Here is a 13,816-nt window from a genome sequence, read left to right on the forward strand (position 1 = left end):
AATCTTCCTGGTATAAATTATGGAAAACATACTATGTTATGCCTGTGGCCAGGACAGTCAAGTCTGAATCTGCCCTGTGAAGTCTTAATAACCATCATGAATTATTCTGAATAAACAACTCATTGCAGCAACCTGTAGATTTGGCAGACATTATGAGACGCTGGACAAGTTAATTTACTAGTTCTCACCTCTGTAAAAAAATAACTGACAGAGAGAAGTACAGAGTGGCAGTATAAGATTGAAACCAGCTGTCTACATTCAAATGGAGAGGTGGCAATAAAACTGTTGTAAGTGTATTAGTGCTGCTAGGGGTGTATGAGTGCTGCTAGTAGGGGTGTATGAGTGCTGCTAGGGATGTATGAGTGCTGCTAGGGATGTATGAGTGCCTATTGCTAGGGGTGTAGGCGTGCTGCTAGGGGTGTATGAGTGCCTGTTGCTTGGGGCGTATAAGTGCCTATTGCTAGGGGTGTATGAGTGCCTATTGCTAGGGGCGTATGAGTGCCTATCGCTAGGGGCGTATGAGTGCCTGCTGCTAGGGGCGTATGAGTGCCTATTGCTAGGGGCGTGTGAGTGCCTATCGCTAGGGGCGTATGAGTGCCTATTGCTAGGGGTGTATGAGTGCTGCTATGGGTGAATGAGTGCCTGCTGCTAGGGGTGTATGAGTGCCTATCGCTGCTAGGGGTGTATGAGTGCTGCTAGGGGCGTATGAGTGCCTATTGCTAGGGGTGTATGAGTGCTGCTATTGGTGAATGAGTGCCTGCTGCTAGGGGTGTATGAGTGCTGCTATGGGTGAATGAGTGCCTGCTGCTAGGGGTGTATGAGTGCTGCTGCTAGGGGTGTATGAGTGCTGCTGCTAGGGGTGTATGAGTGCTGCTAGGGGTGTATGAGTGCTGCTAGGGGTGTATGAGTGCTGCTATGGGTGAATGAGTGCCTGCTGCTAGGGGTGTATGAGTGCTGCTGCTAGGGGTGTATGAGTGCTGCTAGGGGTGTATGAATGCTGCTAGGGATGTATGAGTGCTGCTAGGGGTGTATGAATGCTGCTAGGGGTGTATGAGTGCTGCTAGGGGTGTATGAATGCTGCTAGGGATGTATGAGTGCTGCTAGGGGTGTATGAATGCTGCTAGGGGTATATGAGTGCCTGCTGCTAGGGGTGTATGAGTGCCTATGGTCTCAGCAATCACCACCACAGCAGGAGAAAATGATTGACTTGCTTTGCCCCTCATCTGGAGAGAGGGAGGTTAATAACCCAGCAGGAATACTGTAATTGGGTGTTAGTTCTTTACAGCGGCAACAGCATGGACAACTCAGTCTCACAGTATCTTCACATATACAACCAAATATAAGTATGGATATCCTGTCAATTTCCTTTCCTGCATCACCTGTTCAAACAGAGGTCTCCTGAGACAGACACTCCCCACAGACATCAACATCTAGTTTTGATTTACGTTTGGTTGAGTTGTCAACTAACATGAATTCAATGTGAAATATTTTTTCTTTTTTTTTTAAATGGCACCATGTCATTTGATTTAGGTTAAAAGTTGGGTGGAAAAAAATATGGAATTCCCTTAAGTTGATTACTTTTTGCAAATCCAAATCAGTTTTCCAAGTTGATTTAAAGTCATCACATTAAATTATTTTGTTGAAATGACGTGGAAACAATGTTGATTTTAACTAGTTTTTGCCCAGTGGGCTACATTTGAAGAAATAACTGATTTCTGTCAAACTAGCCTCTGGAGCTCTGTCTAAAGGTAGTGTTTAGGGATGGGGGAAAAGAGTGACACCAATCAGCCCCCCGAGGACTGGAACTGCCCAGGCCTGGTCTAAAGGAAGTGTTTAGTTCCCACCCCTTCTGCTTAAAGCTATTTCTCAGAGAAGAAGACCATATACTGGCTGCGACTGTGAGGCTGATTTAGCTGTGTTATGAATGACGTGCCTTCGAAAGTATTCAGACCCTTTGACTTTTTCTACATTTTGTTAGGTTATAGCCTTATTCTAAACTTGATAAAATAGTTTTTTCCCTCATCAACCTACACACACAATACCCCATAATGACAAACATTTTTAACTAAAAATATCACATTTACATACACTGTCATTCAAAAGTTTGGGGTCACTTAGAAATGTCCTTTTCAAAGAAAAGCACATTTTTTGTCCATTAAAATAACATCAAATTGATCAGAAATACAGTGTAGACATTGTTAATGTTGTAAATTACTATTGTAGCTGGAAACGGCAGATTTTTAATGGAATATCTACATAGGCGTACAGAGACCCATTATCAGCAACCATCACTCCTGTGTTCCAATGGCACGTTGTGTTAGCTAACTCAACTTGATCATTTAAAAAAGTCTAATTGATCATTAGAAAACCCTTTTGCAATTATGTTAGCACAGCTGAAAACTGTTGTCTGATTAAAGAAGCAATAAAACTGTCCTTCTTTAGACTAGTTGAGTATCTGGAGCATCAGCATTTGTGGGTTTGATTACAGGCTCAAAATGTCCAGAAACAAAGTACTTTCTTCTGAAACGCATCAGTCTATTCTTGTTCTGAGAAATGAAGGCTATTCCATGCAAGAAATTGCCAAGAAACTGAAGATCTCGTACACTGCTGTGTACTACTCCCTTCATAGAACAGACCAAACTGGCTCTAACCAGAATAGAAAGGAGAGGGAGGCCCTGGTGAAAAGTAAGAGGACAAGTACATTAGAGTGTCTAGTTTGAGAAACAGACGCCTCACAAGTCCTTAACTGGCAGCTTCCTTAAATATTACCCACAAAACACCAGTCTCAATATCAACAGTAAAGAGGTGACTCATTGATGCTGGCCTTCTAGGCAGAGTTGCAAAGAAAAAGAGTTGCAAAGAAAAAGCCATATTTAGACTGGCCAATAAAAAGAAAAGATTAAGATGGGCAAAAGAACACAGACAGCGGACAGAGGAACTCTGCCTAGAAGCCCACATCCCAGAGTCGCCTCCTCACTGTTGACGTTGACTGTATTTCTGATCAATTTGATGTTATTTTAATGGACATTAATGCTTTTCTGTCAAAAACAAGGACATTTCTAAGTGACCCCAAACGTTTGAACGGTAGTGTAAGTATTCAGACCCTTTACTCAGTACTTTGTTGAAGCACCTTTGGCAGCGATTACAGCCTCGAGTCTTCTTGGGTATGACGCTACAAGCTTGGCACATCTGTATTTGGGGAGTTTCTCCCATTCCTCTCTGCAGAACCTCTCAAGCTCTGTCAGGTTGCATGGGTAGCGTTGCAGCACAGGTATTTTCAGGTCTCTCCAGAGATGTTTGATCGGGTTCAAGTCCAGGCTCTGGCTGTGCCACTCAAGGACATTCAGAGACTTGTCCCGAAGCCACTCCTGCATTGGCTTGGCTGCGTGCTTTGGGTCATTGTCCTGTTGGAAGGTGAACCTTTGCCCTAGTCTGAGGTCCTGAGCAGGTTTTCATTAAGGACTTCTGTACTTTGCTCCGTTGATCTTTCCCTCGATCCTGACTAGTCTCCCAGTCTCTGCCGCTAAAAAACATCCCCACAGCATGATGCTGCCACCACCATAATTCACCATAGGGATGGTGCCAGGTTTCCTCCCGACGTGATGCTTGGCATTCAGGCGAAAGAGTTCGGTCTTGGTTTCTTCAGACCAGACCTTGCTTCTCATGGTCTGAGAGTCTTTAGGTGTCTTTTGGCAAACTCCAAGCAGGCTGTCATGTGCCTTTTACTGAGGAGTAGCCTCCGTCTGGCCACTCTACCATTAAGGCCTGATTGGTGGAATGCTGCAGAGATGGTTGTCCATCTGGAAGTTTCTTCACAGAGGAATTCAGGAGCTCTGTCAGTGTGACCATCGGGTTCTTGGTCACCTCCCTGACCAAGACCCTTCTCCCGATTTCTCAGTTTGGCAGAGCAGCCAGCTCTAGGAATAATTTTGGTGGCTCCAAACTTCTTCCATTTAAGAATGACTGTGTTCTTGAAGACCTTCAAATGTTTTGGTACCCTTCCCCAGATCACAATCTTGTCTTGGCGCTCTACAGACAATTCCCTCAATCTCATGGCTTGGTTTTTGCTCTGACATGCACTGTCAACAGTGGGACCTTATATATACAGGTGTGTGCCTTTCCTAATCATGTCCAATCAATTGAATTTATCACTGGTGGACTCCAATCAAGTTGTAGAAACATTTTGAATAAATTAAAAAAAACTTTCTAAAAATGGGTGTTTTCGCATTGTCATTATGGGGTATTGTGACGTTATTATGGGGTATGGTGATGTCATTATGGGGTATTGCGTTGTCATTATGGGGTATTGTGTGTAGATTGCTCAGGATTTTTTTGCGAATAAGGCTGTAACATAACAAATGTGGGGAAATTCAAGGGGTCTGAATACTTTCAGAATGCACTGTACGACCTACTGGACCTTCCTCTACAAGTAACGGTGCAAACAAAATGGTTGATAAACAAATGTAACAAAAATAACTGTTGTTGAACAAACAAAAAATATTTGCCTTTTCTCAGGAGCTAACGGGGAAACTAAGATCTGGGCAAGATACAAAGAAATAGCATCAGTTAACTCTAACATGAAACTGTTTTTATAGGTGTAACTGCGTCAGATAATGTTAATGCTTTCACTTTGACCAGGATTTTGGAATGTTGACTTTGTGGAATGAAAACAACCACCTACCAGTAATCTGGAGATGAATCAGGTATTGTAAGAACTAATCCATGAAAGGCATTTCACAATTCAATACACCATTGCTTGGATGAGAAAACATCCGATACAACAGCCAGCCACTCAGGATTTAAGGAGTGCTGATGCCCTGGCATGGTGTGATGTGGGTAATAACACAAGATCATTTCTCAACCTCCACAGCGTGGCTGCTTGCACTGTAGACTATGCAGTAGGTGTTGAAATCAACACTATAAATGCACATTCCTTTCATTAAATGTAAGTTTGCTTCCCAATACTTTTTATGTCAATGTTCTCACCAAAGAAATAATGACAGGGGAGTGGTTTTGACACAAGGCCTTGTGACGACAGTGGCTGGCAGAGCTGTTGTATGTCCAACCTTCCATGATTAGCCTACAACAGAGTTTACTACAGTACACCAGAACCATTGTTCATTAGACTAGATGAGTTTAGTCATCACACGAACAGGGTCGCAGATTTAATAGCAGGATACAGTGAAATCCTTAAACTCCGAGCTCCAACAGTGCAGGTCAAAAAGCGAAGTGATTGAAGCAATAATAAAAAAATACAATATGAATTATAATAGATCAAAATAAAATAAAATTCATTGGTCACATGCATTGAATACAACAGGTGTAGACTTTATAGTGAAATGCTTACTTACGTGTCCATTCCCAACAACGCAAAGTTAAAAAGACAAATATTTACTCAATTTAAAAAAAGGTAATAACATAATAACAAACAATTATTATTTAATAAATAATCAAGGGGGTCAATGTAAATTGTCCGGGTGGCCATTTGATCAACTGTTCAGCAGTCTTGAGGTCGGAAACTTTTCAGGTGCCTTTTGGTCCCTGACTCCGGTACCACTTGCCGTGTGGTAGCAGAGAGAACAGTCTTGGACTTGGGTGGCTGGAGACTTTGACAATTTTTAGGGCCTTCCTCTGACACCGCCTGATATAGAGGACCTTGATGGCAGGGAGTTCGGCCCCAGTGTTGCGCCGTACGCACTACCCTCTGTATCACCTTGTGGTCCGATGCCGAGCCGCACACTCTAGGAGCTCAGATGCAAAAATGTAATACCAACGTTTCGACAGCCAAGCTGTCTTCATCAGGGTATAATGGCCGAGCAGTTGCCGAGCAGATGCCGAGCAGTTGCCATACCAAGCAGTGATGCAGCCACTCTTGATGGTGCTTTTTCCGGATCTTAGGGTGCTTGCCAAATCTTTTCAGTCTCCTGAGGGGGAAGAGGAGTTGTCGTACCCTCTTCACGACTGTGTTGAGGTGTACATATTTACACCTGTAACAATGATAAAATGTCCATTGGGGGGTGGGAGCAGGTAGGGGAGTGCAACTATACCGTTTCTTCACACAAAATAAATACATTAGTGCAACATATTTGGCAGAAAATCTTTATCAATGACAACAGAAGTGCAACGCTATTTGGCTGGAAACCACACAAGTAAATTAGCTTACAATGTTAAAAGCAAGATATGTTTTTCTAAATCGATGCTTGGACATCATATTTCAAATGTTTACCATTAAAAAAAAAAAAGAATGTAGCTAGCTACATTTCATAATGGTTGAAGATGGTTGAAGATAATCTTGCATTTTAATTTGCTACAGGAGAAAAGCTACCCAGGAGGAACGCACGGTAGTCAAAATGCTGCCTGATGGGTCGATCGCGAACTAACGGCTCTTTTTGAACAGATCTCTTTGGTGAATGTCAGGAACCGAAACGCATCGGTGAAAGAGCCGTTCATTTGGCTCCCTGATTTGCATATTGCTACTACTGCTTTTTAAGATGAAAACAACGACTATCTGCAGACACGTTACAAAATGATTCTCTAAGAGGGTGAATCCGCACTGCAGAAACAATAATTAGTGGGGAGAGAGCATACATTCTGGTTCACGCTCAGTTTTACAACGCGGTAAAAAAAGCAGGTGATCTAATCATTTGCCCAGGTAAAAATGGATTTCATCGGACACAATGGGAGCCTACTTTTGGGGCATTTGTATTGGAGATGGGTTCTAGGTGGTTCTGCAAATCATGGTTCTAAGTAATTTTGTAAGGATTTTGAACTAAATAAGCCAATTTTTTTTATTTTTTTTAAGTGAACAGACCCAAATGAGCTGGTTCACAGAAAAGATTCGGAATGCCCATCACTAGTGATCCAATGAGGAGAGCAAAGATATTTCATCCGAGTGGAGAAGTGCAACCGAAGCACAAAATTAGCCCTATTACATTCATAATTTGTAGCCTATCAGAATTTACAATAAGATTTATTTTTAGTATCTGCATTTACAAAACGCTGATATTTTTTCTGTATTTTAGCAGAATCATGCGTTAACACGATCCCTGCTTCAAGACCACAGAGATACTGTATTAACCCCAAACCAGGCATCAGGTTATTCAGTACCACAGAGAGATACAGTATTAGTCCCAACCCAGACATCAGGTTATTTAGTACCACAGAGATACAGTATTAGTCCCAAACCAGGCATCAGGTTATTCAGTACCACAGAGAGATACAGTATTAGTCCCAACCCAGACATCAGGTTATTTAGTACCACAGAGATACAGTATTGGTCCCAACCCAGACATCAGGTTATTCAGTACCACAGAGAGATACAGTATTAGTCCCAACCCAGACATCAGGTTATTTAGTACCACAGAGATACAGTATTAGCCCCAACCCAGACATCAGGTTATTCAGTACCACAGAGAGATACAGTATTAGTCCCAACCCAGACATCAGGTTCTTCAGTACCACATAGATACAGTATTAGTCCCAAACCAGGCATCAGGTTATTCAGTACCACAGAGAGATACAGTATTAGTCCCAACCCAGACATCAGGTTCTTCAGTACCACATAAATACAGTATTAGTCCCAAACCAGGCATCAGGTTATTCAGTACCACAGAGAGATACAGTATTAGCCCCAACCCAGACATCAGGTTATTCAGTACCACAGAGAGATACAGTATTAGTCCCAACCCAGACATCAGGTTATTCAGTACCACAGAGAGATACAGTATTAGCACCAACCCAGACATCAGGTTATTCAGTACCTACCACAGAGATACAGTATTGGGAATCAGTAAACACAGATTGTACTGAACAAAAGCTCGACCCTGCCAACATGCAATCGCACTCTCTCCGATAAAGCACAGGAGATCTGAATCAGCAATCTCTCCTCCTTTAAGCTCCATTACCACTTGATTAAAACATTCAGACCTTACTCCAACATATTCTTTTCACAAACATGCGCCAATCTTTCATATGTCGACTGGGGCAATTGTCAGATATGACATTATTCGTAATGAGTTCACATTAATTACTCTCACTTAGCAACAATAAACAACGTTGTTGTTGTCGTCGTCACAGTTCTCACATGGTCAAAACGAAGCCACACCTCATGTCTATAAAATGAAAACTGAAAATCTTGTTTCCACCCATCTCATAAAGTGCCCAAGTTTCTCTAGAAATCCTAGCTCCATTCAACACGGTCACCAGTGATAAATAGGCCTAAAACGCCACCTATTGGTGAGTTTGTGGCTTCTCCTGGCATCTGTCTCTATGGAGGAAGACCAACCAGTATGAAAAGCTGGAACATCCTCATTGTCTAAACTACAGAACAGACAGAAATAACAGTCTGCGATCAAATTCATTAACTTACCTGATACATAACTAAACGTATAAAAACAAAACAGGGATTACTTTCACCACACATCTGATTTATTTTGTCTTCTCATGTATGGTCCATCTTAAAGTGCAATGCCACTGCCAACATAAGCAGATGATGGCTTTTACATTGTTATTGTAGTTATTGCTCTTATGATTATGTACAGCACACAGGGGGATGAGAGGTCATTGAAAACTGTCAAGTGTTAAGCTTTCTCATGCATCAGGAATAATACATAGTACCGTGTACAATTGGATGAATAAAATGATCTTAGTCCCAGCTCCAGAAAAATACTTTTTACAAGGCTGTCCAAGGGAGACTATACACCAGAGAATGGCCAAAATAAATATGGTATTACTGCCATCTTTGATATAAGCACCTTAAATCAAACAAGACACGACAAGGAAAGACTACCAAACGTAAACAGTGTCGCCATAATTTTTTTTTAGATAAAAGCTCTCTTTGTACTGTCTGAATGGGTGGATCTCGGTAATAGCAATCGACACTGCGATCAAATGCAATTCATAGAATGTTAAAAAATATATTTAAAAAAAAATATGCATATTGCATAACTACAGGAAACCCAAGTCAAAATATTTGCAAAACCAAAAGACAGAGTTAGACTAAAAGTTAAGAATTTCAACGGTTTTCATAAGGACGACCGAGAGGCCTCAGGAACCTAATAAAAAAGTTCCACAAGTGTAATTATTGATCTAGTTAGAGTTAGCGGTGCTGCTGGTGTCTAGACTCCGGTCTACCTCCTGTCTGTGCAGAAGATCTGAGTTCAAGTTGCGCGTTTCAGCGATGAGACGTTTGACCCCCACCATCCACTGACTGACCTCGTTAACATGGTCAACCATCAGAGCCCGATGGACTTCATCCGCAGCGTCCCAGTTCCAGCTCTTCAACTCTGACAGGAGCATAAAGACAGGAGCAGCACAGATGCGTTTTGGCTCATTTCAAAGAATTTCTTTCATTTAAATGGGTGAGCCGCTTATTGACCCATGTATATTTCCTCAGCAGAAACATGACATCTATCAAAGTGAACAGGTTCTCCTACCTTGCACCAGTCCATTCATTCTTCGTCTAACAGGAAGTGACAACTTCCCAGACCTCCACATGTCCTCAAAGAGCTTCAAGCGCTTCGCCACATCATCACACACCTGTTTCTGCAAGGGGCACATGTCAAACATTCAGCATTTTGGTTGGTAAAGCAGTGAGTGTAATTTCACCCTGTACACAATAACAGAGCTACAAATTTCTCATGGCCAGATGACATCTGACAAAAATTACACTCGATTTTAGTTTTTGGTTAACCGAAATGACAGAACTACAATGCTATTTGTAAATGGTGTGTCAACTGTGGCTGGGAATTCTAGAGATAGAGAAATCCTTCTTACTTTGACTGTGTGTCGACAAGCTGTCAGTGCCCAGTTGAGAAGAGTAACTACGTCGTCGACATCTGGCTCACTTTCTGATTGGTCACTGGCAGACTCTGTGTGCGCTACCACATGGCAAGGTGGTGGAGATGTGGCCATCATCATCACCCCACCAACAGGAGGGGCTGCAACCTGACATGGCCGAGGGGGCGTGTTCATACTACATGGAGGAGGGGCCAGTGGGTTGGTAGGAGGAGTCATTGGAACTGTTGAGGTTGGAGAAGTTCCTGGGACCGGACCTGTGGATTAGTGATGCGTGGATTATGACTCATAAGCCACAGTTATATCTATTAATTCAATAAGACAAAAGTTGCGAAAGGAGAGTTGAAAATAAAGAGAAGGGAGGGACAGAAAAGTAATGTTTTGGAAAGATTTGGTGAAGGGAGGAAAGCGGATGATAGTAGTGACGTCTGTTATGTGTGATGATTGTGAGGCACTATACAAATTAGACAGTTACAAGACGGGACTTCAAATAGGGCTATGGCATGTCAAGGAAACTGTAGCCTACTGTTTAGATGGGTTAAATGGAAAATTACATTTGTACATTGACTAACCAGAATAACCGTCTGTTTTTTGGCAAACTCCAAAGACCTCTGATAATACTAGTCCTGTGCGAATCGACATCCCTGTGTTTTAAGAGAAATGTCTGGGTTTTACAGGTGTTGCTCACAGCAAGCAAGAAAACAATAACTGATTGGATAAATTGAACGAAGTGCCGCGCATAGCCATATGAAGGGCCTACATGTATCAACTTTCACAGGGAATGCTTTTCTTTCTTTCTTTTACCTTTATTTAACCAGGCAAGTCAGTTAAGAACAAATTCTTATTTTCAATTACGGACTAGGAACAGTGGGTTAACTGCCAGTTCAGGGGCAGAACGACAGATTTGTACCTTGTCAGCTCGGGGATTTGAACTTGCAACCTTCCGGTTACTAGTCCAACACCCTAACCACTAGGCTACCCTGTCGCCCCTATGCGTTTTGTTCGAAATGAATTGAACGTCACCAAATGCATCATAAAACAACGATGCTACCCTTGCTGTTAATAGATGGCAAAGCAGCATACAACTGAGCTAAACGTTTGGAACAAGTTCACTTTCTCCTCCTTAGCTTAAAATATCATAATGACTACGATCACACTTCCTCAATTCAAATATTATGGCGACACTATACCAATGATGGTTTGGTATGGTTTAGAAACTTGGGAACCAAGCTTGAGTTATCAGTGTAGCCTGTTATTGCCTGGACTTGTTCAAATAGCATCACAACTAGAAAAAAAAACTTCCAGTCTTCCGTCAACTGTCATGGGGGAAAAAAAAAAAAAAAAAAAAAAAAAAAAAAAAAAAAAGTAGATATAGAAGGCAGTTTGGAAAAAAACGTATCCCATCCGAATCATCCTCTGAAATAACAGACATTCTGGGAAATAAATACATAACCAACGTTCTGTAGTAATACTAGTCCCATGTGAGTAGGGCTACAGCCTTAATGATAACTCCTGCAGAATGATGCATTTATTGGTGTAAAATTATACACCAAATGTAGGCAAAATTTGGACTTGGGAACAAGAGTGAAGAAATATGATTTATTTCTGCATCTTGAGAGAATGCAATGCTCAGAGATACGAACTGTAGAGGTGCTGTCTTCATCACCAAAGCATAATAATAGCTGATAGCATTTCAACCACATAAAACATGCAATATTCTGAAATCTTATCAGAAACACATTGGGTGGTTTTCAGCTTTCTTTTTCCTTATAACCAGTCAAACTGATGTCATTTGGACATTTTGAACAGAAAATCTTTCCTGTTTGTTTTTGCTTTATTGTATTTTCTACCCAGTCCCTAAACATCTTTGCTCTGTGACAGATGACATAATTTTACCGATGTCAACTAGATTGAAGCATTCATTCTATCGATCTATTACATTATTCTGTTGAGCAAGGGTTTATTTAGTCTTCTTGGGCAACATATGACAAAAGAGGAGCTACATGCATCTAATTATAGAAAAATGGACTAACAAATAGCTACCAAAATGTCTGAAATTACAACCAGAAACGTATCTAAATCAGGCAAAACAAAATCCTGCACTCCATGTCAAAAAATTGTTCTGCAGTCTGACTGTAGCCTATAGCGCCTATTCTAGAGTCAGGGTTGGGATTTTCACTTTATCACATATAGTCGGGCAGATGGGTTGTTGGCAATTGCGGGCAGGTGAACAAACAGCGGACCCCGCACCACTACTGTGGATAAATAGAACCAGGATGATTTATCATCTCCTCTGACATTCTAGGGAAAGTCCAGACATCAGAAAGACAATCACACAGCCCCTGAGTAGACATCAAAGTACCAAGATACTCCCAAAGATGAATGGATTTCTAAACATGTTCAAGGTGTGAATATATACATTTCTTTCCGACAGTCTAGAGAACGTACTGGGGGATCCAGTGAGTTGAGGTGGGGGCACTCTCTTGTTGAGAGGGGTCCTCTTGGGTGCACCTTGTGCTGCTGTCTGCAAACCGTAGGAAAACTGTGGCGGGTCATTCCAGCCCCGCTCCTGGTTACCTTGGGTAATAAAGCCAGTGAGTTTTATTTCAAAAGACCTATCAGAATATGAGAACAGATGGATGAAACAACCATTAACCAGTTAGCTTGTAGTACACATTCAGTCATACACGTGATCAAAACTGCTTATAATCGTCACCAACATAATGTGATGTACCAGTAGTCATACTCAAACTAGATGCCATAAAGCACTGGGGAGACAACTAAGGTGAAGAGCATTAAGTAAATTAAGTAAAGGCAAAAGCATATTCAAAAAGTTTCTATAACTTTGTTAGCTAGCTAGCTAACTAACTATCAAACTAGCTTGCTTCTGCTAGTATGTCTTCAAACTAAATTCTCACCATATTAGAGTTGCAGTAAACTAATACCACCAACATGTATGTAATTACATATTCTAGATAAATTAACACAGTAGAAGCATTCAATTGGACAGAAAATACCTGGTTTGATGTAAAGGTCCTCAGCCTCCATTGCTTATTTCACAAAATAAAATAAACTCTCCACTCGTTTTCCCGGACACGTGGACAGGATGTTAAACATTGACATAACTCATATCCGGTTGGTGAGTCGAACATAATACAACATATTTATAACTAACCCAAGGTAGTTAATCTGTGTCTGTGTGTGTTACAGTGGGAGCAAATGAAGCATAGTGAGCAGAACAAGCAATGATTTTGGCAACGGCTATTGGTGCGTTGTATCATTTATTTGCATATTTCCGTTAGGGAACGCCTCTTATGTGAAGTGCGCGTGTACACAAACTCAATTCCACCTTGCACCCTTGCAATCTAAACAACGCAATTTTTTTACAACTTTGGCTAAACGTCAAGTCTATAAAACGTAATGCACTGTGTTTGTAACATATTCTAGTTTTGGGAACAGAAACATTTATTGAGAAAATTAGCATAATTCGGCCCAACCCATAATTAGATTTCCTCACGCTACAATATTTGATGGTGTGAAGACTTTCAGCAACTAGTGGTCAGCGGTTTGAATTTTGTCCAAGTTTTCAGAGATTTTTTGGGTGGGGGAGATATTTTCTTTGTTGACATAAGACTGTAAAAACACCAGGAAATCAGGTCCATGTTTTAATTTCAGAAATCTGTTCCCAGTATTCCCACGCATAATAGAAAGACACACTACCGTTCAAAAGTTTGGGGACGATTAGAAACGTCCTTGTTTTTTAAAGAACATTTAAAAAATTGTCCATTGAATTAACATCAAATTGATCAGAAATGCGAGAAATTGGCAAGAAACTGAAGATCTCGTACAACGCTGTGTACTACTCCTTTCACAGAACAGCGCAAACTGTCTCTAACCAGAATAGAAAGAGAAGTGGGAGGCGCCGGTGCACAACTGAGCAAGAGGACAAGTACATTAGTGTCTAGTTTGAGAAACAGACACCTCACAAGTCCTCAAATTCATTAAATACTACCCGCAAATC

At 41.3% G+C, this 13,816-nt stretch overlaps 1 protein-coding gene across 1 annotated transcript; it reads right to left on the reverse strand.

The window, feature by feature from the left end:
- Window positions 1-8,405: 8,405 nt before the first annotated feature.
- LOC139388267 (steroid receptor RNA activator 1-like) lies at window positions 8,406-13,007 on the reverse strand. Its single transcript, XM_071134825.1, has 5 exons — window positions 12,813-13,007; window positions 12,244-12,372; window positions 9,775-10,052; window positions 9,435-9,543; window positions 8,406-9,284 (listed from the first exon to the last, which is right to left on the reverse strand). The coding sequence occupies exons 1-5, from the start codon at window positions 12,841-12,843 to the stop codon at window positions 9,088-9,090; spliced, it is 744 nt and encodes a 247-aa protein (XP_070990926.1). The 5' UTR covers window positions 12,844-13,007; the 3' UTR covers window positions 8,406-9,087.
- Between the last annotated feature and the right edge of the window lie 809 nt (window positions 13,008-13,816).

The sequence above is a fragment of the Oncorhynchus clarkii genome, chromosome 29, assembly GCF_045791955.1.
Source record: "Oncorhynchus clarkii lewisi isolate Uvic-CL-2024 chromosome 29, UVic_Ocla_1.0, whole genome shotgun sequence".
Taxonomy (NCBI): Eukaryota; Metazoa; Chordata; class Actinopteri; order Salmoniformes; family Salmonidae; genus Oncorhynchus; species Oncorhynchus clarkii.

Excerpts from the sequence above, each read along its gene's own strand:
- LOC139388267 (XM_071134825.1), bottom strand. The coding sequence starts at position 12,843 with ATGGAGGCTGAGGACCTTTACATCAAACCAG. Across the intron at positions 12,373-12,812 it reads GGACCTTTACATCAAACCAG|GTAACCAGGAGCGGGGCTGG; the intron begins GTATTTTCTGTC and ends TTATTACCCAAG. Across the intron at positions 10,053-12,243 it reads TCAACTCACTGGATCCCCCA|GTCCGGTCCCAGGAACTTCT; the intron begins GTACGTTCTCTA and ends ACTAATCCACAG.